At 43.7% G+C, this 27,187-nt stretch overlaps 1 protein-coding gene across 20 annotated transcripts in view; it reads left to right on the top strand.

Annotated features, from left to right (window-relative positions):
* Positions 1-22,399, top strand: part of APBB2 (amyloid beta precursor protein binding family B member 2) — a 487,722-nt gene extending 465,323 nt beyond the window's left edge. For 18 of the 20 annotated variants that reach the window (XM_068278493.1, XM_068278494.1, XM_068278495.1 and 15 more), the window contains 5 exons: positions 1,259-1,346; positions 3,781-3,864; positions 6,480-6,595; positions 18,391-18,567; positions 22,113-22,399. In XM_068278493.1, the coding sequence (XP_068134594.1) occupies positions 1,259-1,346; positions 3,781-3,864; positions 6,480-6,595; positions 18,391-18,567; positions 22,113-22,280 (633 nt within the window). In that variant the 3' untranslated portion in view covers positions 22,281-22,399. The remainder of the gene's footprint in view (positions 1-1,258; positions 1,347-3,780; positions 3,865-6,479; positions 6,596-18,390; positions 18,568-22,112) is intronic. The other 2 variants (XM_068278506.1, XM_068278501.1) reach the window with 1 other exon arrangement.
* The last annotated feature ends 4,788 nt before the right edge of the window (positions 22,400-27,187 follow it).

The following is a 27,187-nucleotide window of genomic DNA, read 5'->3' as shown; positions in this document are numbered from 1 at the left end:
GTGTCTGCTGTGACTATTTCCAGCAGGACACTTTATCCACCACAATCCATGGCGTGTTGGTGGATTTAGTACCCTTATGATGGGAGCGCGCAGTTTGTACAGAGTTCCGGTATTGTATAGCTGCTGGCCACTGCTTATCTTCTGGACGGTCCTTCTTTTGGCACACACTGATCCAATACTTCTGCCAGGAGTAAGTATACGTCTTTATGAGTTCAGTGAGACGTTTAATAAACTTATTACACTATAAAGGCACTTTTTTTTTCTGTTTTTTTTTTTTCATGTTTTTTTAGCTATATGAAGCCTTATACTTGGAAAAAAATAAAATGTAATGTTAATTATTTTTGGTCGAGTCTTCTTTAAATAACTAGGTGTTTTCAATTTAATGACAGGCAGTGAATGCGTTTGAACAGAAGCTATGCTTCCTCATATGACTGAGTGAGTCATACACTGACTGAGGGAGAGGCAGGTAGGCTACTATCAGGCCTGGACCATGTTAAACAGCAGTATAGGAGTACGACTAGGCATTTGTGGACATAGTGGAAAACAGCTTTTTGTATTCAGAGGCTTTCCATTCTACTCCAAAATGCCTCTCTGCACCGGTACAGCCAAAAGGAATCCTGAAAACAGTGATGCCGGGAATACACGGTTCGTTTCTGCCGCAGATAGATGGTTCGATAGATAATTTACAACATGTCCGATCTCTCGTTCGATCCTTTCGCTGCTCAGTTTCTCATAGAAGTGAATAGAAAAAAATAAGAAACACGAGCAGAAGATAAGAGAATTGACTGCACAATCGAGCGGCAAAAACAATTGATCGGAGAAACGAACCGTGTATTCCAAGCATTACATATGGAACCTGCCATCCTTATTTACTAAACAAAATGCTGCTTGCCTGGCTATTGTATGAATCCTCTGCCTGTAACACTGAGTCACTGACGCTGAACACACATGCAGATCCAGTTAACTGACTCAAGTCTTATTCTAAATGAGATACTGAAGCTAAAGGTACAGTATGGTTGCCAAGCAACTGACATTTTGTTAAAGGGGATGTAGATGGCAGCTTCCATATTTCTGGAGATTGAGGTTTCCTCTGATAGCGGACCCTGATAACAGCAGCACAGACAGCTGCCTGCCTCCCTTTCAGGCTATGGGAAGCCCTGCCGGTAACAAAGTGTGGGCACTGATATGAGGCATTGGTGCTCTTAAGTGATTGTATCAAGTTACGTAGTTAACAGGAAACGCATCCAATTTCTTACAGATTATGGCAGAAAGGAAATATGCCAAAGCCACGGCTTGCAGTTCCTCACAGGAAAGACCACATGCTAGCCTGGATGTTCCTCTGCAAGGTAGGCTGTATTAGTAACATACCTAGCAATATATTACGCTCAATCAGCACTTCATCATTATGTTTTTATTTATACTACAGGATCTGTATGGAAGAGCTGTTCAAAGCTCAGCTTCAGGACAGGGCATATTCCTATTGTAGTTTTGGATAGTTTGGAAACAAGTTACATTTTTATTGCTGTCTCTTCCCAGATCTAAGAACTCCTGTCAAGTTATTTTTGCTGTTCCTGGGAACACCAGTGTTATGGAGGTCCAAAGAACAGGAAACGAGAGGAAATCTCTCTAGTAGGGACACAAACAACATTAAATACCCAAAAGACAATGCAAACTATATATACAGTGGGATGCGAAAGTTTGGGCAACGTTGTTAATCTTCATGATTTTCCTGTATAAATCGTTGGTTGTTACGATAAAAAATGTCAGTTAAATATATCATATCGGAGACACAATGATATTTTAGAAGTGAAATGACGTTTATTGGATTTACAGAAAGTGTGTAATAATTGTTTAAAGAAAATTAGGCAGGTGCATACATTTGAGCACCACAAAAAAGAAATGAAATCAATATTTAGTAGATCATCCTTTTGCAGAAATTACATCCTCCTAACGCTTCCTGTAGGTTCCAATGAGAGTCTGGATTCTGGTTGAAGGTATTTTGGACCATTCCTAGTTCATTCAGGTTTAATGGCTTCCGAGCATGGACAGCTCTCTTTAACTCACACCACAGATTTTCAGTTATATTCAGGTCTGGGGACTGAGATGGCCATTCCTGAACGTTGTACTTGTTCCTCTGCATGAATGCCTAAGTGGATTTTGAGCAGTGTTTAGAGTAGTTGTCTTGTTAAAAGATCCAGCCCCGGCGCAGCTTCAGCTTTAGCTTTGTCACTGATTCCTGGACATTGGTCTCCCGAATCTGCTGTTACTGAGTGGAATCCATGCGTCCCTCAACTTTGACAAGATTCCCAGTCCCTGCACTGGCCACACAGCCCCACGGCATGATGGAACCACCACCATATTTTACTGTAGGTAGCAGGTGGTTTTCTTGAAATTCTGTGTTTTTTCCTCCATGCATAACGCTCCTTGTTATGCCCAAATAACTCAATTTTAGTTTCAGTAATCCACAGCACCTTATTCCAAAATAAAACTGGCTTGTTAAAATGTGCTTTAGTATACCTCAAGCGGCTCTGTTTGTGCTGTGGGCGGAGAAAAGGATTCCTCTGCATACAGTATCTCCTTGTGTAAAGTGCGCCATATGGTTGAACGGTGCACAGTGACTCCATCTGCAGCAAGTTGATGTTTTAGGTCTTTGGTGCTGGTCTGTCGGTTGACTCTGACTAGTCTCACCATGTGTCGCTTCTGTTTATCCGAGATTTTTCTTGGTCTGCCAATTTGAGGCTTAACTTGAACTGAGCCTGTGGTCTTCCATTTCCTCAATATGTTCCTAACTGTGGAAACAGACAGCTGAAATATCCGAGACAGCTTTCTGTATCTTTCCCCTAAACCATGATGGTGAACAATCTTTGTCTTCGGGTCATTTGAGAGTTGTTTTGAGACCCCCATGTTGCTACTCTTCAGAGAAATTTAAAAGAGGAGGGAAACTTACAATTGGCCCCCTTAAATACTCTTTCTTATAATTGGATTCACCTGTGTATGCAGGTCAGGGGTCACTGAGCTTACCAAGCCAATTTGAGTTCCAATAATTTAGTTCTAAAGGTTTTGGAATCAATTAAATGATAACAGTGCCCAAATGTATGCACCTGCCTAATTAGTGACTATACCACTACTGACACAATTTATATATTTGCTGCAGCCGTTCTAGAAACTTTACTTTGGAACAATCAGTTACATGAGATTAATGCACAAAATATAAAGTTGCCAGGAGAGATGCTTCCTCAGCACCAGCCATTATCTGATTTTGCCCACCTCCTCCTTCTGCGCCATTCAGTGGAGCACAGGCAGGAGATGGGCAAGATCAGCTCTGAGGAAACTAGTAGCTGCTGCCCTTCCCAGATTCTCCCCGATTACCTCATGTGAGTGATAATTGGATAGAGGGAGGAGTTCATAGACTTCCTGTTCTCAAACAGCATCTGCCATTGGCACAGGATGACAGCGTTGCAAACCCAGTCATCCAGGTAATAGAAAATGAATAATGCAACAGTGCAGTATAAATTCTATGTTTCACACAATATAAATGAAAAAGAAGCTACTGTCATGTTTATTAGAAAAAAATATTATAGCACAAAAGCCAGAATTTTATTTCCATACTGCTTCCTGTCACTCTTGGTGTGAATGAGAGCAGTAAGAAGAGCCTAGCATCCACATTATGGTTCCGGGCCTTCAGCCTCCTGGAATATGGTATTTTTGGTTTTGTGTTTACATGCATCTATATATATCTATTTGCATACATGTAATTCAGCTGCTCCTCTTCTTCTGCAGTAGAATTCCCAACACCAAAGACAGAACTTGTGCAGAAGTTTCATGTGCTGTATGCTGGCATGCTGCCATGCTCTAGGCCTGTAGGTAAGTGACAAGTGCCTGGGACCGTATAGTTACGGTATAGCCCAACCTCGCCTCTAATTTACGCATGCCGTTTGTATCGGTGGGTCGTTCGTAAGTCGGGCGTTCCTAAGTCGGAGACTATCTGTATTTGTATATTCCTGACTTCTATTTCACAATTTTTTGTACCACTTAAAAATGAAGTCATAACTTGGAGGTCCTAATCGCAGAACAAGCCAGATCACCTGACTGACTTTTTTCTTTTACAAAAAGCAAACGAGTAGGAGTGGAATTTTATGAAGTCTAGAGTTCCGATTTTTAGACTTAAAGGACCACGATCGCGAAAATCGTAAAATTTAAAATTCATTTAACTACCTAACGCCGACTGGCATCAAGTCTTGGAGCTGCAGTTTAGCGAGGAACGCATGCGCGATCGTTCCCTGCCGGTTTACGGAGCTCTGCTCCGTGATCAGTCTGCTAGCCGCGATCGCAGCTAGCAGCCCTTTAGTAAATGAAAGGGGAAAGAAATCCCCTTTGTTTACATCTGTACAGAGCTGCTATCTAGTGCAGCGCTGTACAAGGGACACTCGGCTGTCCCTCAGAGCAGCTCGAAATCTAAGCCCTCTCTTAGGCTGATGCCTATGAGAGGTGGAGAAAAGTCTGATAAAAAAAAAACACAGGGTCGCAGGAGGGATTAGAAACTTCCAAAAGAATGTCCTGTTAGGGACAATAAAAGGAGGTAAGATTGAGTTGTGTGCTAAGTTGTAGGGCTGTGCAGCAACCTGACAAAGCTGCACAGCCCTGTGTTGTGAAAAATGGCCTGATCACTAAGGGGGTGTAAGCCTGTGGTCCTGAAGTGGTTAAACACATACAAATATGAAGTACATTTCTTCCAGAGTAAAATGAGCCATAAATTACTTTTATCCTATTTTCCTGTCACTTACAGTAGGTAGTAGAAATCTGACAGAACCAACAGGTTTTGGACTAGCCCATCTCCTCATGCCGGAGTCTCATGGTTTTGTTTAGTTTCAAAAGCTCTTAGTGAATGGCAGTTGCTCTGTCCAGCTGCCCCAAAAATGTGTGCAGTGAGCACGGAGGTTAGCCAACATCTTTTTTTTCAAGGAGTGTCTTTTTAAAGAATAAAGGCCATGCTGAAAATCCCCTATGGAGAGATGGACTACCGGTAGTTCAAAACCTGTCAGTAATGTTAGATTTCTACTACCTACTGTAAGTGACAGCAACATGGGAGAAAAGTAATGTATGGCTCATTTTTCCCTGGAAGAAATGTACTTCTCATTTGTATATGTTTACATGTATTTTACATTTTACAATTTTCGCGATAGTGGTGCTTTAAAGAGGAACTCCAGTAACAATAACGTAATGAAAAAAGTGCTTAATTTTTACAATAATTATATATAAATGATTTAGTCAACGTTTGCCCATTGTAAAATCTTTTGTCTCCCAGATTTACATTCTGACATTTATCACGTGGTGACTTTTACTGCTGGCAGGTGATGTATGTGGAAAGAGATGATGCATTTTTGGCAGTTGGAAACAGCTGTTATTTCCCAGAATGCAGCAAGGCTCCCACAGTGTGGTGTCAGGACCATGGTCATGACACCCCACTGTGGGAGGGGCATCACCACAATATCAGCCATACAGAGCCCCCTGATGATCCGTTTGAGAAAAGGAAAATATTTCTCGTGGGAAAGGGGGTATCAGCTACTGATTGGGATGAAGTTCAATTCTCAGTTACGGTTTCTCTTTAACCACTTGACCACTGTGGTCCCTTTAGGACCAGAGCAATTTTCACCTGTCAGCGCTTCTCCGATTCTTTCGCCAATAACTTAATCACAACGACATGATCTATATCTTGTTTTTTTTCGCTAACAATTAGACTTTCTTTGGGAGGTACATTATGCTAAGAATTATTTTATTCTAAACACATTTTAATTTGAATAATAAGAAAAAAAAATGGAAAACAATCAATTATTTCTCCGTTTGCGGTCATTATAGTGTTATATATATATACAGTGTATGTGTGTGTATGTATATATATATATATATATATATATATATATATATATATATATATATATATATATATATATATATATATATATATGCTGTTTGAGTACTATGGGGGAGTGTGGGAGGGAAATAGTTAATTTTAGATATAAGTGTAGGTATTTTTATTAAATAAAATGTGTTGTGATGTAGTTTGACTATTTGGCCACAAGATGTCCTCAGTCATTATTTCCGATTCGCGTACGTAAGGACATGAATCGGAAATAATGCGTGGCAGTGTAACACCCAGAAGATACAATGATGCAGGCATCTAATAGATGCCAGCGTTCATTGATTCGGGGACTTAGATTTATAAATGGGAACTGCGTTCCCATTCATTAATGTCCCCGCTAACCGGCGGTAACGGTAGCGCGCACGCATTGACTAACTTTCGCGGCCCTGGGACTTTAGATGATTTCCCAGGGCGTGATTATACTGCACCTGGTGCAGTAAGTAGTTAAATAAAGACAGACCATTATATTTCTGATAGTTTTTCATATACCTTTGTAGCCTGTCTGAAATATAAAGAGCTTGGTTATACACGCAAATGTACTCTGGTCCATTTCTTCCAGGTATGGATATAGTTAACGAAGCAATTGAAAGTTTGGTGGGCCAAGCAGGCAAAGAAGACTGGGTTCCAGTAATTATGAATGTAGCTGATGCTACTTTAACAGTTAGCAAAGAAAAGGTGAGTAACTTGGGAACATACAGTACATGTAATATACTGAATGTGTTAGATTTCGCTACAAATTTGAACTAGTAGGTTTATCAATCACTTTGTAATCTAAATGCTTGCCTAACCAATTTGTTTAGCATATATCCAATCAGACTGTCATACAGTTATTGTTATATTGATGATCTGACGGGTCAAGACTCAAACACAAATCTGAGTGTTTATGTTCTCCTTGGCACTGTGAGCCTGTCGTGTCTTCATCCTGCATATCTCTTACCTTGGTAGAGTCAGGACTTTATGCACAATTTTACATTTCACTCAGATCAAATTGTATGGAGAAAGAATGAGCCATTGCTCACCATAGATTAAGAATGATTATATAGCTATAGTAGATTGTATTTAGCTGGTTTGTCGATCAGCCCAGCAAATTGTTATGATCCGATCTGTTATAATCAAGTTGAAAATCCTACTGCTGAGATATACAATCTATTTTTTTTATTTTAATCTTTGAAGTAATTCTTATGACCAAAGCTTCATTCTTGTATTCTTGACTATTATGTTTCTAACATTATTTTGTGATCTAATTTTTCACCTTGCCTGTTTTGTGTGTGTGTATATATATATATATATATATATATATATATATATATATATATATATATATATATATATACTTTTTTTGTATTTGAAACCTTGTCAAATATAGTAAACCTTTGGCTATAGTAAACTCAGTCCCCAGGTCCCAATCATGCGCCTGTATGAATATACAATGCATAACGAATCCTGATATAGTAAACTTCTGCTTCTGATATAGTAAACAACCGTATTTTTCAGACTATAAAATGCACTTTTTCTCCCTCTAATGTGTGGTGGGGGGGGTGTAAGTGCAACTTACAGTCCGAATGTACAGCCAGATGTCCCCTATTAGCAGGTGCAAGATGTACCGCAGGCCCTCACCAGGGGCTCCAGGAGGGATCTGGTGCTCACCACAACTGTCACTGCTTCTCCACTGCTGCCCGGACCCAGGACATGGCAGTAGAGCATGACCTGCCACTCTCTGAGCTGGACTGCAGGGGACCCGGGAATCCATCATACCAGACCCGCAGCAGCCCAGTTATATAGTTCCTGTGTGCCTAGCAGCATGCCTCAACCCTAGAATAGGTAAACATGAAAAATGCATTTGTATTCAGTGTAGGTGGTGGGAACAGCGTGGCTTAGTGTAGGTTTTGGGGCAGCAGTAGTTAGTGTAGTGTAGTTAGTGAGGCAGCAGGGGTTAGTGTAGAGTAGTTAGTGTAGCTGGTGGGGCAGCAAAAGTTAGTGTAGGGCAGTTAGTGTAGCTGATGGACAGCACGGGTTAATATAGGGTCGTTAGTGTAGCAGCAGGGGTTAGTGTAGGGTAGTGTAGTTTGGCAATGTAGCTTAGAGACAGTTTTGGGGGGGGGTCCATAAGACACTCCTGCACCATAGACGCACCAGATTTAGTATATTCTTTCCCTAATTTCTGCCCTCTAAACCTAGTTGTGTCTTATATTCCAAAAAAATACTGTACTGGGAATATGTTTATTGCTGCAGTACAGGGACTCTTACAGACCATAGCCTAGCCGTGATCTTACACGTAATCTAAGCATTGTAAACATTTCTGATGGGAATGGAATGGGAGTAATTACATTTAGACACACTTTCTCAGCTGCATACAGACATGTCTAGTATAGCAGATCAGGTTTCTGATGAACTGTAAATCAATATATCTGGCCTAAACACTTACATCTGCAATTACCTTATCACCTGATGCAATTATTTGCAGCTCAGTTATCTGTCTACAGTATGGAACATATGTAAAATCCTGCGTCCCTTACGCTGAACGAGGTATAAATTATTGATTAGTATGGCGTAAATCCCAATGGATTCTCAACTTTGCCAACTACAGTGGTTTTCTGTATCCCTCCTGAATTCTTTCCTTTTTTTCCCTTGTAATAAAAAACCCCTTTAAAGGCAACTTGAAGTGACAGTGATATAGTGACTGCGATATTTATTTCCTTTTAAACAATACTAGTTGACTTCCAGTCCTGCTGACCTCTTTAGCTGCAGTCGTGTCTGAATTACACACCTAAAACAAGCATGAAGCTAATCTTGTCAGACTTCAGTCAAAGCACCTGATCTGCATGCTTGTTTAGGTACTATGGCTAAAGGTGGCCATACACTGACAGATTTGCAGCAGATTCGACCATCAGATAGATTTCTGTCAGATGCCTGTCAGGTCGAATATGACAGGAATCTATCTGGTGTGTGCCACACACTAGGAACAGATTTTCAATAGATTTCAGAATGAAATCTATTGGAAATCTATTGAAAATCGATCTAAAGGCATTACTGCACCATTAGATCCCATTCGCGTTCCGTCGTTTTCACTTGAGCAATGTTCACCTCCCATTCATTAGCCTATAAATTTATCACTACTTATCACAATGAACTGATCTATATCTTGTTTTTTTCACCACCATTTAGGCTTTCTTTGGGGGGTACATTTTGCTAAGAGCCACTTTAGGCCCGGTTCACATTAGCGGTGGCCGTCCAGAATCGCCGTGCCGGAGCCGGACCGCTTTCAGAACGGACGAAACGGACGCACGGCATGGCAATGAAAGCCTATGCGTCCGTTCACATGCGTCCGTTCTGCCGGACCGGATCCGGGCCGGATCCGGACTCCGGCGTCCGTTCCAACATGCGCTATTTTTTGGTCCGGCTCCTCCGGCAGCCGTATCCGGAGCGGAGCCGGACTGCACCATCCGGCCAATACAAAGCAATGAGAGCCGGAGAGCGCACAACACACTGGCTACAAAAACCGGACGTTCTACCCCACTTCCTATGCATTTTGGATGGGGACCACATGGGCCCAGCGAAGAGTGGGGCAGCAGCGATTTCATGCTGGAGCTCTTTTTGCCAGCAACATGTCTGATATGTCTGAAGGAGGCGAACAACAGAGAGAATTCCCAGGTTTACGAGTAAAAAATGCCTGGATCCATGGTCCCAACTGCAGTCTCTGTATCCACGGATGGTCTCCACACGTCCACCTGTCTCCAACAATGACCCCAGACCCTTCTGCTGACCTCCCAGACCCCAGGTAATTAAAAGGATGTTATCTCCTTAAGAAACCGGATCCGGACCGCAACCGTGTTCACACCGCACGGAAACCGGATGCAAACGGACCGGATCCGGACCGGATCCGGATAGGAACCGTACGGATCAGGTCCGGTCCGGATACGGTGCGGTCCGGACATCCGGTGCGGTTTTTACTAAACCGCAAGTGTGAACGGGGCCTTACTGTAAATGCATTTTAACAGGAAGAATAAGAGATAAACGGAAAAAAATCATTATTTCTCAGTTTTCAGCCATTATAGTTTTAAAATAATACATGCCTCCATAATTAAAACTCACGTATTGTATTTGCCCATATGTACCGGTTATTACACCGTTAAAATTATCTCCCTATCACAATGTATGGCGACAATATTTTATTTGGAAATAAAGGTGCATTTTTTCCATTTTGCTTCTATCACTATTTACAAGTTTAAAATAAACAAAAAATATAGAAATATTTCATCTTTACATTGATATTTAAAAAGTTTAGACCCTTAGGTAAATATTTACATGTTTTTTTTTTTTTTTATATTAAACATTTTATTTGGGTATTTTTGGGAGGGTGGGATGTAAACAATTGTTTTTTAATGTAAATGTGTGTTTAGCTTTATTTTTTTTACTTTTAGTTGTAGTTTTACTTTTTGCCCATGAGTTTGTGTACATGTCGTCACTCTAAGCGTAACATACGCTTAGAGAGACGCATGGGGGACGTTGCAGCCAGGAAAAGCGAAGCTTCTGAGAGAAGCTGTTGCTTTTTCAGCGGGGGAGAGGGATCAGTGATCGGGCACCATAGCCCGATTCACTGATTGCTTGGCTAATGAACCGTGGGCCGGGAGCGTGCGTGCACGCGCTCGATCGGCCGCCGGAGCGCATGGTTCCTGGACGTAGTTTCTACGTCCAGGAACTAAAATAGGTTAAGTAACTTAACCACTTGCCGACCGCCCCCAGCCGATGGGCGGCGGCAAAGACTGGGTGTAAACGACCGCAATACGCTCATCGGCGGAGGTGGCGGCAGGCGTGGTTATGCGGCGATCGCGTCATTCGTGACGCGATCAGCCGTCAGCGACTGGCTCCGCCCCCCTCGTGCTGTAACCCGCCGGCCGTTCGGAAGCGCCGGTGGGTTACTAGCACCCGGATCGCCCAATGGAAGAAGTATAATAGGCTTTGTAATGTATACAAAGCCTATTATACTGGCTGCCTCCTGCCCTGGTGGTCCCAGTGTCCGAGGGACCACCAGGGCAGGCTGCAGCCACCCTAGTCTGCACCAAGCACACTGATTTCCCCCCCCTGCCCCCTGATTGCCCACAGCACCCTCAGACCCACCCCCCAGACCACTGTTAGCACCCAATCACCCCCCTAATCACCCATCAATCACTCCCTGTCACTTTCTGTCACTGCTATTTTTTTTTAACCCTAAACTACCCCCTGCTCCCTCCTGATCACCCCCCACCCCTCAGATTATCCCTAGACCCCCCCCCCCCCGTGTACTGTATGCATCTATCCCCCCTGATCACCTGTCAATCACCCCCTGTCACGGCCACCCATCAATCAGCCCCTAACCTGCCCCTTGCGGGCAATCTCATTACCCACCAAAACCAATAGATTGCCCGCAGATCCGACATCAGATCACCTCCCAAGTGCAGTGTTTACATCTGTTCTCTACTCTAAACACCCACTAATTACCCATCAATCACACCCTATCACCACCTGTCACTGTTACCCATCAGATTAGACCCTAATCTGCCCCTTGCGGGCACCCAATCACTCGCCCACACGCTCAGATTGCCTTTAGACCCCCCCTTATCATTTCGCCATTTCATTATTTACAATTGTTCTTCCCTGTAATAACCCACTGATCACCTGTCAATCACCCCCTCTCACTGCCACCCATCAATCACCCCCTGTCACTGCCACCCATCAATCAGCCCCTAACCGGCCCCTTGCGGGCAATCTGATCACCCACCCACACCAATAGATCGCCCGCAGATCCGACGTCAGATCACCTTCCAAGTGCAGTGCAGAACAATTGTCATTTACAGAGATATTTCTCCCACCCAGCATCTGTATGTGTAAAAATACACCATAAAGCACATTATACTACTTCTCCTGAGTACGGCGGTACCACATGTGTGGCACTTTTTTGCACCCTAAGTGCGCTAAGGGGCCCAAAGTGCAATGAGTAGATTTCACAGGTCATTTTGCGACATTTGGTTTCAAGACTACTCCTCACGGTTTAGGGCCCCTAAAATGCCAGGACAGTATAGGAACCCCACAAATGACCCCATTTTAGAAAGAAGACACCCAAAGGTATTCCGTTAGGAGTATGGTGAGTTCATAGAAGATTTTATTTTTTGTCACAAGTTAGCGGAAAATGACACTTTGGGCTCGATTCACAAAGCGGTGCTAACCCAGTTAGAGACTTTAGGCATGATAACCATTTTTATCATGCCTAAACTCAGTTTAGGCGTGATAACCATTTTTATCATGCCTAAACTCAGTTTAGGCATGATAAGTTTAGGCATGATAAGTTTAGATAAGTTTAGATCGCATGTAAAGTCCCGCACGCAAAGCAGCGCCATTAAAATCTATGCAAAGTGCACCAGACTTTGCTAGCGCAAAACTTTTGATCAGCTGTGCACTGCGGTGCTAACCCAGTTGGTGCTTAAACTTATCACGCCTAAAAACTTATCACACCTAAACTTATCATGCCTAAACTTATCACACCTAAACTTATCACACCTAAACTTATCATGCCTAAACAGAGTTTAGGCATGATAAAGGGCTTTTCACCAGCGTGCTAACTGTTAGCACTGCTTTGTGAATCAGGCCCTTTGTGAAAAAACACAATTAAAATCAATTTCCGCTAACTTGTGACAAAAAAAAATCTTCTATGAACTCACCATACTCCTAACGGAATACCTTGGGGTGTCTTCTTTCTAAAATGGGGTCATTTGTGGGGTTCCTATACTGCCCTGGCATTTTAGGGGCCCTAAACCGTGAGGAGTAGTCTTGAAACCAAATGTCGCAAAATGACCTGTGAAATCCTAAAGGTACTCATTGGACTTTGGGCCCCTTAGCACAGTTAGGGTGCAAAAAAGTGCCACACATGTGGTATCGCCGTACTCAGGAGAAGTAGTATAATGTGTTTTGGGGTGTATTTTTACACATACCCATGCTGAGTGGGAGAAATATCTCTGTAAATAGACAATTGTGTGTAAAAAAAATAAAAAATTGTCATTTACGGAGATATTTCTCCCACCCAGCATGGTATGTGTAAAAATACACCCCAAAACACATTATACTACTTCTCCTGAGTACGGCAATACACATGTGTGGCACTTTTTTGCAGCCTAACTGCGCTAAGGGGCCCAAAGTCCAATGAGCATCTTTAGGCTTTACAGGGGTGCTTACAATTAGGCACCCCCCAAAATGCCAGGACAGTGAACACACCCCACAAATGACCCCATTTTGGAAAGTAGACACTTCAAGGTATTCAGAGAGGAGCATAGTGAGTCCGTGGCAGATTTCATTTTTTTTTGTCGCAAGGTAGAAGAAATGGAAACTTTTTTTTTTTTTGTCACAAAGTGTCATTTTCCGCTAACTTGTGACAAAAAATAAAATCTTCTATGAACTCACCATGCCTCTCACAGAATACTTTGGGATGTCTTCTTTCCAAAATGGGGTCATTTGGGAGGTATTTATACTATCCTGGAATTTTAGCACCTCATGAAACATGACAGGTGGTTAGAAAAGGCAGAGATGCTTCAAAATGGGAAAATTCACTTTTGGCACCATAGTTTGTAAACGCTATAACTTTTACCCAATCCAATAAATATACACTGAATGTTTTTTTTTATCAAAGACATGTATCAGAATAACTTTCGTGCTCAAATGTATAGGAAATTTAACTTTATTTGAAAAATGTCAGCACAGAAAGTTAAAAAAAAGTCATTTTTTTGACAAAATTCATGTCTTTTTTTGATGAATATAATAAAAACTAAAACTCGCAGCAGCAATCAAATGGCACCAAAAGAAAGCTGTATTAGTGACAAGAAAAGGAGGTAAAATTCATTTAGGTGGTAGGTTCTATGAGCGAGCAATAAACCGTGTAAGCTGCAGTGGTCTGAATGGAAAAAAAGGCTCTGGTCCTTAAAGGGACACTTAAAGGATACCCTAACTGACATGTGACATGATGAGATAGACATGTGTATGTACAGTGCCTAGGACACAAATAACTATGCTGTGTTCCTTTTTTTCTTTCTCTACCTGAAAGAGTTAAATATCAGGTATGTAAGTGGCTGACTCAGTCCTGACTCAGACAGGAAGTGACTACAGTGTGACCCTCACTGATAAGAAATTCCCCTTTTTTACCTCTGTCTTGCTCTCAAAAGCCATTTTCTGCTTGGAAAGTGTTTTATAGTTGGAATTTCCTATCAGCGAGGGTCACACTGCAGTCACTTCCTGTATGAGTCAGGACTGGAGGCAGCCACTTGCATACCTTATATTTAACTCTTTCAGGCAGAGAAATAAAAAAAGGAACACAGCATAGTTATTTGTGTGCTAGGCACTGTACATACACATGTCTATCTCATGATGTCACATTTCAGTTCGGGTATCCTTTAAGTCAAACAAAAAAAATGAGTTTTACTCACCTGGGGCTTCCAATAGCCCGCTGCAGCTGTCCGGTGCCCTCGCCATCTCCCTCCGATCCTCCTGGCCCCACCGGCAGCCACTTCCTGTTTCGGTGACAGGAGCTGACAGGCTGGGGTCGCGAGTGATTCTTCGCGTTCCTGGCCACAATAGCGCCATCTATGCTGCTATAGCATATATCATATACCATATAGCAGCATAGAGGGTGCTAATGTGTCTGGGAACGCGAAGAATCACTCGCGTCCCCAGCCTGTCAGCTCCTGTCACCAAAACAGGATGTGGCTGCCGGCGAGGCCAGGAGGATCGGAGGGAGATGGCGAGGGCACCGGACAGCTGCAGGGGGCTATTGGAAGCCCTAGGTGAGTCAAACTCATTTTTTTTTGTTTGACTTAAGTGTCCCTTTAAGGGGCGAGAAGACTGTGGTCCTCAAGTGGTTAAGGACTGAAGTGATCAGATAACTCTCTCACTGTGAAAATGTATCTCTACACCTTAATGGCAAGTCCTAGTGGCAAACAGGAGCTGATTCTGTAAATAAGTCACCTGGCAGATGCAGTGTCTGAGAATGGTGAATTACCTACTCAAAGGTGTAGCAAACAGTACGCTTTTTTTACTCCTTCACCGCCGATGTAAAATATCTGATACACAAAGGATGACGGTGTGGATAGCTTTCTTACCTCTGCCACAGTAGAGACCCATGTGAATCCATTGCTAGTACACTTCCTGCATGGAAGTGTGTATACACGTGCACGCGCACTCACACATGCACTCACACACACACACACACACACACACAGACGTGCACGCACACACACGCGTACTCACACGGGTACACACACACGTGCATACACACACGTGCACACACGCAAGTAGGAATTAGACATAATGATGTACGTTGCAGTATTTTTTCTAAACATTTTACAAAACATTTTTGCTTCTGTTTATAAGTCTAAATGTTCTGGCTACAGGTTTAGTTTTGAATTGTATTTCATACATGATTTTCAGCAGGCTGAGCAGTAAGAGTAGCCTGTGCAGAGGAAGGGGGGTTTTCTGCACGGAATAGGAGTCCACCAGTGTCTCCTCTGTTACAACCAGCCAGCCTCAAGGTCACATTTTACTGGGAAGCTGTGCATGCACAATGACATTTAGACGTGTGCACAAAATAATAAATGGTGCGGCAATCACTGAAGCACAACAATAATACGCTCATTTTTTTAGCATTGTAAATGTACATCATTTAGAGAACAGATGTTTGATTTAATCACTTTAGTTAGTAATTAAGTACATTGCATGTCTGGAGTTAACCCTTTCATGGTAAACAGAAATGCAGGCTTTGGCACTCACACTATTTGCAGTGCTAAGAAGAGCTTACTAATAGCACAGTAATTCCTTCTCATAGCTGCAGGATTGATGCTAAATTATATTTCTTATGGGCACAATTCACTACACACTATTCATAGGAATATAAGGTACATTCACCAGGACACCTTTTTGTGATCTAAAAGACATTATGCCACTGCAACAAGCACATTTTTACTCCAAATTAAGTAGGAAGTACCCAGACATATAAATGTACAGATAATGTGATTACTCCAGGCAACAAAGAGTCTGGTAAGGCTTATTGAGCTTGACTCACTAAACCTTGGTAGAAATTGCCATGTGCAAATGAAGGTAACATAGTGTGTGTTGCTCAAAATGGGCATGTTGATAGTATAAAGCCCCATACACAGGCTCAACCGTGGCCTTTTATGCAGCACTGTAATCAAACAACTTTTGTTATGAAACAACCAAAAAAAGTTGATTGCTATTGTTCACACAACTGATAAGACGTCGATCCAACTATTGGATTGACGTCTTATCAGTCTTATCGGTTGTGTGAACAATAAAAGCAATTTTCTTTTTGATTGTTTCACAACAACAGCTGTTGAGCGTGTGTATTGGGGCTTAACACACATATAAAAATACAAATTGTGCTATATGTGCAATATGTGCTATGTTAATTGAGCAAATACTGGTAAAATTGTTGTGGCCAGACTGGAATTTTACCAGACAACTTACTATTTGGTGATGTTATTTGATAAAGATGTTAAAACTGCATTGTATGTTGATGATAAATAGGAAGGTCCTTGCTTAGGGATTGTTGTTCCAGTTTTACATAGTTAGCTTGTTTCACACCTCAATAGTATAGTCTTGCACAATGTTACCAGATTTCTGGGTAATCTCGGTGAGTGTACTTTGAACAGATACTTTTGATAGTCCCTTATATGACATACTATGGATGTGGTAACATTGTATAATCAGAATTGTCCACAAATTCACAGTCTGATGCCTTGATTCTCTTTTTGCAAACCGGAAACTTATTGACCTCTTTACTGCCCGGGGTGAGATTCATCTCAGCAAGACTGTACCCTTCAGTGCCAGCCACTGCCAAGATTCAATTCATCAATGTTGTGAGGATTAAAAAGCTTATGGCAGCATTAGCCACCACAAACCTGTTTTAAAACCAAAGTGTTGTTTCAGGCCTTGTTTAGGGGTGATCCAAGCTGCTCTCCAGCTGCCTGATCACGCCTTTGAGCTTCCGCAAGTTCCTTATTCCACCTCATGCACCCAACTGCAATCATTACTGCTGCTGCCTGCTTCTTCTTTTCTCTGGCACCAGCTGATGTGTCAGGATGCAGAGTGGACACCATCAGAATGCTGTGCAGGGGTCATAGGGATGCTGTGCAGGAGGAGGTGAAACCATATGAAAGCTTGTGCTGTTTCATCTCTGTGATCTGCATAAACCTGAAGTCCTCTCCAGAGCACTTCCTGTTTCTCAGTTATGTTTTGGTCCGCAGTTATCCTCTCATTGTCCCCTCTTTCCAGCACTATCCACCCCTGTTGCAAGAATTCAACCAACTGGTCAAATACGCCTTCAGGTATCCTTGAAAGCTCAAGTGCTTCCGAAGATGGACTGCTCCGTAATGCGCATGCGTGAGTGCGCTCATTGCGTGCTCAGTACGGAGCCGGCAGTCTTCTAAAGCACTCTGGAATACAGAGGCTCTGGCAAATGTGAACCAGGGACTGTGCTGAAACCGTAACAGAGGAATGAGAAAGCTCTATAGGATCCAGAGCCTTCCCACTCCATAAGTAAGTATCTGACTTATTTTTTAATTTAGCTTCAGTTTTACTTTAAATACACAGAGAGGGAGGAATAGAAGGCATGGTTCTGATGGCAGACTTTGGTGCAGATTTGCTTTAAATATCCACCCCACCCTGAGGAGTAAGTACAGGGATACATTAGTTCTTTGGACAAGGGTGCTTTGTGGGGGGGAGAGAGGATCCACCCCCCACGCATGTTGGAAAGCACACATACCCCCTACCTTCCCTTTCCTGGCCATCCAGGTTGATTGGTCTGGTTATGGGTCAAGTTGGAACCGCAGGAGAACCCTGCACAGTTTTCTTTTTAATTTAAATGTATTCCTTCTCTTATGCAAAAGAGAAGTTTGCTTGCTTGCTCTGTCAAAGCAATATGGGGCAGAATTAGCAGAAGAATACCAGATTATGGGGAGAGGTCGAACACTCCATATGCAGACATAAAAGAAGGAAAGATCAAAGAATTGTTGCAGATCAAAGCTGAAACTTGCACAGTTTACACCAGCAACACTGGCTGTAAAATGTGACTTTTCCTAGTAAAAACGTCTGTTGATAATGGTTATTCATGCATCCTGGAAGAAGCAGGTCTTCATGTGGGGCAAAAGGATAAGAGATAAAACTGAGACTGACAAAGTGCTGAATAAGAGAACTGAGAGAAAACTGGAGCACCATGTACAGCGTGTGAAAATAAAAACAAATCTGTCATGAATATGCCCCGTACTCTCCTGGCCAGCTTCATAAATCTGTCTGAATATCACAAAGGCTGCCAGGCAATTGTGATGACTGACTTCCAAAAGCACTGTCCCATTTCATCAGTAATTGTAGCTGTTCAGGAATACCAATAATTGTGAAGTGCCTATTATGTTGTAATTGGGATCTGTTCTGTCTGGCAGGATGAAGAGGTCTTGGTGGAATGCAGGGTCCGCTTCCTATCTTTCATGGGCGTTGGCAAGGACATTCACACATTCGCCTTCATTATGGACACTGGAAATCAGCACTTTGAGACTCATGTTTTCTGGTGTGAGCCCAATGCAGCAAGCGTTTCAGAAGCTGTGCAGGCTGCTTGCATGGTAAGGCTTGTATTGAGTGAAATATTAGAGCCTGCAGGCATTCCAGCAACCACTCCTCAGACCTTTTCAATAATAGGGCCATTGCTAGATCATGGCAGTCGCCCGCTTGTAGAATTGTCACTGGCTGGAAATTGTAGCATAAATGTTACCTTTACATCTGATAGATTGGAGCCTATAGGGACAGCTGCAATTTCACTGACCTCTTGTAGATAGTCATAAGAACTAGCGGTGCTCTTCCGAGTAGCTATGAGTACGTAGCTACTCGGATTTAAAATGTAAATGAAACAGATGTGACCGCGGGAGACGGTGGTGTTAACTTACCCATGCTGCTGTTGCATCCGATGAGTTCCATACGCATCATGTTTTCACGTTACTCCCGCACTTCCTCCTTGGCTTGAAGGAGGAAGCGTGGAAGTGTCATGGAACACTACGTGTGCCGCAAATGGAACCCATAGGATCCGACGGCAGCATTTTTAAGTTAACCCCCCATCTCCCGCGGTTACATCTGTTAAATTTCACATTTTTGAATCTGAGTAGCTACGTACTCGTAGCTACTCAGAAGAGCACCGCTAATAAACACACTTCCATGGTTAGGCAGGGATCACACTTGTGTCAATCACATGCAAAAGTAATGCTTTCCTATGGACATTCACGGTCCAGTGTTAAAATGTGTGTTTTTCTGCATTCCTGAAAAAAATATTGGTTTGGTTTTGTTTGTTTTTTCCACACATCGTGTGCGATTCCTATTGCTGACTGTCAGCTGCCGTCAGCTAGCTGTTGTCTGACGTGTGGGGAAAATGTAGAGGTCATTCCCGGAGGCACTTAGATGTGATCCCTGCCTAATACTGCAACTACTTTTAATCTGAATACCCACAGGCAGATGCGGCCAGATATGCAGCGGGAAAACCATTGTTCCTCAGTGTCGATCTCTTATCCTTCTGGCTGCATCTGCAGTCATCATTTTCAGCAGCAATAATGGATGATTGTGTTACATGATCACAGCAAAACCACGCAAGTCATCGAGGATCGAAGCGATCCTCAACAATTAAATTGGAAATGTCAGTTGTTCAAAAACAAACGATTGCCTGGGTGTCGTGCATCGTTCAATATATTCTAATGAATTTTCGTTGAATGATGTTGCACAATATCGCGAAAAAATTATTTGTGGGGTATGGGCCTCTAGAGAGAGGCCAAGCAGGGAAAGAAGACACCTCCCACAGGAGCCTGTGGAGCATTAAAAAAAAGTTATCCAAAAACAATTCTTTCGTTTGCAATGAAATATTTTAGCTTAGTGAATAGGGATAATCAAATATATGCAAAATCTTCCGAGTTGATGCAAATTTATACAAATTGTTATGAAAATGTATGCAATTTGAAAATGGGCCAATCCATTTAAACCCAGGTTTAAATTAATTGGTCGTTTTTCAAACTGCATATATTTGCATAAAAAATTTGCATAATTTCGGAAGTATTTGCATCTCATTGATCATCCCTATTAGTGAGTAGGTAGTTTGAGCTGTGTAGTGCAATATAATACAAACTAATTTAGACATAACCGCTACACTGAATTTTTTTTTGCCATTGCTGAAGCTGATTGTCCAGTAGGAATTGTTTACATCTTGCATTGATTGTTGCACTGTCAGTAGAAATGCATGGTGTTCTCACGCATTCTGAGCCATGGTATTGGGCTCATTTGAAGGATGGCAGAATCGAGGAGGAGAAAACCGGCATTGGTTTCTCTTATCGTCCTTTATTAACATGCAGCCAGCAGCAGTAGTTCCATCTCATAGATGTGGTGCCAGGAAGCCTCACGGTTCTTTCAGAAGTCTAGAAACCCCTATTATGTAGTGATTTTGAGGTACTTGCTTTTTTTATGAGATCAGTAAAATGAAAGGCAGGAGGACAAAGGCATTAGAGGGTCTTCTGGCCATCCAAGACTCATTTAACAGCAGTAGCTGTATAAGGGCTGGTTCAGACGGACGCTTGCGGAGCGTTTACCGCAAGCGTTCGGACCGTCACGGTAAACGCTCCCATTCAAGTGAATGGGAGCGTTTACACCGAGCTTTTGCGCGCTTTTACCCGAACGCGGCGTTCGGGTCCCGATTTTCGCGAGCGTTCGGGCTGCCCCTGGAAGCAACATGTAGCTTCCAGGGAGCGGCCAACCGCGACGGCTAATGTTCCCCTACGGGGAAAAAAAAACCGCGACCACATCACGACGCGACCGAAGGCTACTTAAAGCCTGACCGCGCAGCCGCCGCAACGCCCCCAGACGCGACGCTACGCAGACGTCCGTCTGAACCAGCCCTAATTCTGGAGCTTGTGCATCTCTGCACAGGTGTCTCTGCAACATATACATTTAAGGTGGCCATTAACGATGCAACCACGCCCAATTGATCATTTCCAGCTATCTCATTGGTTAACAGGAATCTAGACGTCAATGAGCACGAAGGATCGTTTCTGAATGATTACCACAGTGATCGGAAATGACTGTTTGGATGTGGGATTGTATTGTTAATGAGCACCTTAAAGGGAACCTAAACTGAAAAGGATGTGGATTTTTCCTTTTAAAAGAATACCAGTTGCCCGACTCTCCTGCTGATCCTGTGTTTCTAGTACTTTTAGCTACAGCCACTGAACAAGCATGCAGATCAGGTGCTCTGACTGAAGTCAGAGTGGATTAGCTGCATGCTTGTTTCACCATGATCTCCCGTGACCCCTCTCACCCTGGCAGCCACTACTTCAGGCTCCTCCCGTTGGGCCGCCGCTTTAGGACTATACCATCCAAAACCACCAGGCGGAAGAACACCTTCTTTCCCCAGGCCGTTCGGTCACTGAACTCTGACTTTCCCCGGTCCGGCCTGCACTCGTAATTGCCAGGTCGGCAGCTGGTCCTCTGTATATCTGATTACTGCATTTCAAATTGTATGTGTTGTTGTATCTGTCTATGCCATGTGTACCACAAATAATTCCGATTATGGCTCTTGCTGTACTTGGCGAAATAAAACTGATTCTGATTCTGAGATGTGTGATTCAGCCACCACTGCAGCCAAAGAGATCAGCAGGACTACCAAGCAACTGGTATTGTTTAAAAGGAGACATCCATACCCCTCAGTTAATATTCCCTTTAAAGGAAATATCTGGCAAATAAATAAAAGTAAGATTTACTTACCTGGGGCTTCCTCCAGCCTCTGGAAGCTTATGTGTCCCTCACCGCAGCTCCACTCTCAGCGGGTTTCCCGGGGTGCTCTCTATAGCAGCTTCCGACCCGGCGAGGCTGCGGCTACTGCGCAAGTCCGCAGCTGCATAGCTCTCATTCACACTCACGTCACGAGCGTTCTGCACCTCGGATTTTAAGCCTACTGTCCTTTTAATTTCTCAAGTGCTAGTTAAAGACTCCCCAACATGGTGACTGTAGAAAGTGATGATTTCTATGCTTATGTGACAGGAGCTATAGCATCCATAGCTCTTGTAGTTTTTAGCATGTGGCAGAGCTGTTGTGTGTTACTGATTTTCCCCACTAAGATGTGCTTACTTTTCTCTTGCAGCTGCGGTATCAGAAGTGCCTGGTTGCCAGGCCTCCCTCCCAGAAGCCTCAGCCGCCACCACCTCCTGCAGATTCTGTAACAAGGAGAGTCACAACTAGCGTAAAACGGGGAGTTCAGTCCCTGATTGACACTTTGAAACAGAAACGCCCCGTGGCTGACATGCCGTAGCTGCAGGAAGCAGCCAGATCAATGAACACTTGAATCTTACGTGTCTGCTGAAGTTAAAGTAGCTCTATAACGGAGTATTCTGCAGCTCAGCCTTCCATTAAACTGCTGCTTTCTCTTCAGAGAGTCTCCCTTTATCCGATGTTTGACAAGCATGTTCTCGTTCTGACACCATGGCGTACTACAAAAGAAGCATGAATCTAAATATATCTACTCATAACTTTTATTTTTCTCTCTCTCTCCTGTCAGTGGTTCCTATTACTTGCATTGGATAGTCTGTCTCAGATTGTAAATAAGATGAACATTTCATGACAAGATGACATTTTCTGCACTCTTAACAAATGCCATGGAGTCCATTGTTGTTAAGGATTATTACGCATCCCATAGTTCACTGACTCATCCCATCACTGAGAGAAGTAAGCACTCCCGTTCATAGCTCTGGCTTGTTCTCATGAGACTCTGTTTTCTGATCATTGTGGGGGTTGTTGTCTGTGGAACAGGTTTCTGGATCTCCTGTTACTTAGACTAGCCGTGTGTAATTGTTAGCGGCACAGAGACCTCATGTAAAGTGTATGGAAGGAGTCTAGCGAATGGGCCTCCCTGGGGTGGCGGGATAATCACCATACCTCCCAACTTTTTGAGATCATACATGTAAGCCACACCCTGCCACACCCCTCACCACGCCCCAATAAAATCCTAGTCACACATAATATAATAATTTTGGTAGAAAAATACACATATTTGCATAAATCTTTACATTAGTCATAAGAGTGACTAATGAGGGATAAAGATTGACAGAGGGATTTGGTGCCCAAAAGAGGCCAGAGAGGGACAGTTAGAAGCAATGAGGCAGAGGGACATACAGGAGGCAGGGGGACACACATGAGGGAGGGGACAAGGGACAGGACACACACAGGAGGGCTAGAGACACACAGGAGGGCAGGGGGACAAGGGACAGGTCATACACAGGAGGGCAGGGGGACAAGAGACAGGGCACACAGGAGGGCAGGGGGACAAGGGACAGGTCATACACAGGAGGGCAGGGGGACAAGAGACAGGGCACACAGGAGGGCAGGGGGACAAGGGACAGGTCATACACAGGAGGGCAGGGGGTCAAGAGACAGGTCATACACAGGAGGGCAGGGGGACAAGGGACAGGTCATACACAGGAGGGCAGGGGGACAAGAGACAGGTCATACACAGAAGGGCAGAGGGACAAGAGACAAGGCACACAGGAGGGCAGGGGACACACAGGAGGCAAGGGAACAGGAGACACAAGGGAGGGCTAGAGACACACAGGAGGGCAGGGGGACGAGACAATTCACACACAGGAAGGCTAGGGAACACAGGAGGTCGGGGGGACAAGAGACAGGTCACACAAAGGCGAGCTTGGGACACACAGGACAGAGCAGCACTAACTCACCCAATTAGCTGCAGCATCCACTCTTCCTTCTTGCTGGGGCTCCAGAGCACTGCACCATGGGAGGCTAACCATGCTAGGCAGTTGTCTTTACAGCTCCAGGGGCAGAGCTCAGCCAGACAGTGTCCCGCACTGATGATGCAATAAGCATCATCTGCCAGTGGTGTGCGTGTATGTGTGCTTTCTCCAGCATACAGGGAGACAGAGCAGCATGGCTATCAGCCCTATTGTCCTGCACAACTCAGGATTTTGCCAGCAGGGGGCAGGACAGAGGGGTAAAAAAGGGACAGTCCTGTGAAAATCAGGACTCTTGGACCCTTTGCAATCCCTGGTCAGCTTGTTAGTATCCTGCATTGCTCATCACCTTTAGCTTGTCTCTTGATACAGAGACTCTCTTTTGCGATGCACACGACTGCTGGATAGGGATGGTCATGTCTAGGAGAATTCATGGAGAAGCATGTGATTTGTTTGATCAGCTGACTGATTTTCAAAGCTCTGATTTGCTGTGATCACATCCTGCTGCTTTAGCACATGATCATGACTAGCAAATCAGAGACTTACATATCTCTCACCTGACCAAACTGATCACATGCTTCTCCGTGAGTTCTCCTAGGCATGACCATCACTACTGCTGGAACATTTCCTGTAAGCATTCTTGTATGTAAGGGGGTTTGATAATATGTAATTCCATCCTAAGTTCATTAGTCAAGCTACCAATCACTTTAAAACTCTCCCTGCCAATAGATAAGGATCCCAACCTCCAAACTCATCCAATCAGCTGCTGTAGATTATATCAGTCAGGAGTCTGATAGGCACTTTCATTCAATGGGTTTCTGTTGTGTACTGACCTACAAATCACAGCCTTCTCACTTACAGCCTTATCGATAGCACTTTCTGTTCTGTGTTCTGCCTGTGATGATGCTTGTATTCTTATTTCATCCATATGAAAATAATGTATATATTGGGCACAGAGCCATGGATCTGCACATATCTTATAATGAATGCACATATCACTATACATACATGCCTTATTAGATTGCCTTTGGTTCGTTAAGGGCTTGTTCACACTAAGGGCGCTTCTGTTTTTTTTTAAGCGTCTGCAATTTTCAAAATCGCCCTTGTGCAATGATTCCCTATAAGAGTATTCACATCTGAGCGGTTCGATTCTGATCCGCTCACCAAAGCGCTGCCTGTACCATTTTTGGAGTGATTTGCTTCAATGAAAGGTATATGGAAATCGCACAACACTTGAAAAAGCGCTTTGTATAGCGATTTCCTGAGCGCTTTTAAGAATAAATACCTTGTATTTATTATTTTCCGGGTCAAAGAGTTCACTTCCTGACTTGCGCCAGGAAGTGAAAAAACAAATCGCTCTGCAAAAGCACTTAGAAAAGCGTTTTACAAAAAATCGCAACGTGCAGATAGGCGCCGGGAGGTGCTAAAAATAATCTCGCACAAAATCGCAAAACGATGGCATCAGCGATTGCAATTTTAGATGTGAACAAGGCCTAAGTGCCCCTTTTTTTCTTTTATTTTTTTTTTAAGTATTGTAAAGTAACCCAGATGAATAACACAAATAGCCTTTAGGAGTTTTGTTGGTGTAGCTGCATGTCTGTTGTCTGCATTCAAGTAACAGAATTGTGCCTGTCAGCGTTTATCCATCACCTGTCCACTGCATTGCATGTTCTGAAAGCAGAAAGGAAGACCTGTAAAAAAAATTCTACTCCTTTATAGAGCAATTAATGGTCAGAACATTTTCTTGCGCTACAATAGATTTGTCACATCATCATTGCAGAATATTTTTTAAAGTGACCCTGTTGTGAGAGGGATATGAAAGCTGCCATTTTTATTCCCTTTTAAAGAGAACCCGAGGTGGGAATTACTTTTACTATTGGGGCACAGAGGCTGGTTGTGCGCACTAAGACCAGCCTCTGTTGCCCCATCGTGTGTCTCCATGTCCCCCCTGCTCGCCGCTATACCCCCCGCATTGCTGGCGACACGCAGCGTGTCGCCAGCTCAATGTTTACCTTGCGCTGTCAGTCACCGCTGCTCCCCTGCCTCCTCCGCATCGGCACACCCGCCCGTGTCCCTTCCCTCCCGCTGATAGGAGGGAAGTGACGCGGCGGGTGGCGCCGATGCGGAGGAGGTGGGGGAGCGGCGCTGACAGACAGCGCAAGGTAAACATTGAGCTGGCGACACGCTGCGTGTCGCCAGCAATGCGGGGGGTATAGCGGCGAGCAGGGGGGACATGGAGGCACACGATGGGGCAACAGAGGCTGGTCTTAGTGCGCACAACCAGCCTCTGTGCCCCAATAGTAAAAGTAATTCCCACCTCGGGTTCTCTTTAAAAATCACATACATACAGAAGAAGAGGGACACCTCTGGATGCTGTAAAGGCTTCCTGTGTCCTCCTCGCTGTTGCTACCACTCACCGGGACCCTCTGGAAGATCCATGCTGTGGTCCTCTTTATGGGCTAGGATGGCCACACTGTACCTGCACGAGGCACAGCTGTACTCATGCAGGCGCTGTTCAGCTGAAGAGCTGCATGACCCTGATCTTCAATGTACAGTAAAAGAGAAGATAAGCTTCTATTTGCTAAGTGAACAAACTATGCAGCTTTCGGGTTACAACTTCACTGATTGTAACTAGGAAATTCACTTTTTCCCCACACATGTACAGTGCATACATTTGAAATCGGCGCCGAGAGACTTGGGCACAGGATACAGCCGATATATGGCTGATCCTGCTGCTGCACAAGTCCCGGGCGCGTTAATTACTATTCCCCCTCCAGGCCGCCATGGATGGTGGGGAATGATATAATTTAGCTTCCAGCTATTGCTGGAGGCCGAATTATTGTGTTTTAAAAGCAACTTCAGCTCCGTCTTCTGACGGCGCCGACGTTACTCACTGAGCGCCGCTATAGCTGTAATTCCTATTACAGTCTATGGTGGCGCCGGCTGCGCTGAAAAGCACTGCTCCATGTACAGTTCCCTCTGAAGAGGACGGGCCCTGCTAGCGCTAACTGTACTGTGACCCAGAGGCACTTTACACAATTGCTGTTACGTTTGCCAATAGCAGGTAAAATAATTAGTTGGCCCTGAAGGAATTAATATGGACAGGTAATTCTGCTTTAATCTCTGCTCCATACAAAGATCATCTTCCTTGTTTAATGTATACTGTCCAGGGCAGATTTTAGTACTGTCCTTAAATATTTTCTCCTAGTAACCTTGTCAGGCTTATCTAAATTCTTTATAGTATAAATGGTCCTAGAGAGAAGAAATAGGAATATAAATGGCAGCCTGTCACCCTGTAAGATGATGTGTTATATGAAGGTTGCGTGACATGAAGGTTAAAGGAATAGGAAAAGGTCTTTGTTTCACAGGCCTCTCTCTCTGCTTCTCTGCATGCAGTGGAAGGAAGATGGAGATACCAGCTAGAGCTCACAGCTGCACTTCTTCCAGCTGTAAATTACCAAAGGCCAGCACTGAC

Source organism: Hyperolius riggenbachi, chromosome 1 (assembly GCF_040937935.1).
Source record: "Hyperolius riggenbachi isolate aHypRig1 chromosome 1, aHypRig1.pri, whole genome shotgun sequence".
Taxonomy (NCBI): Eukaryota; Metazoa; Chordata; class Amphibia; order Anura; family Hyperoliidae; genus Hyperolius; species Hyperolius riggenbachi.
The sequence above is the reverse complement of the archived record's forward strand: the minus strand, read 5'-3'. Positions and strand labels throughout refer to the sequence as shown.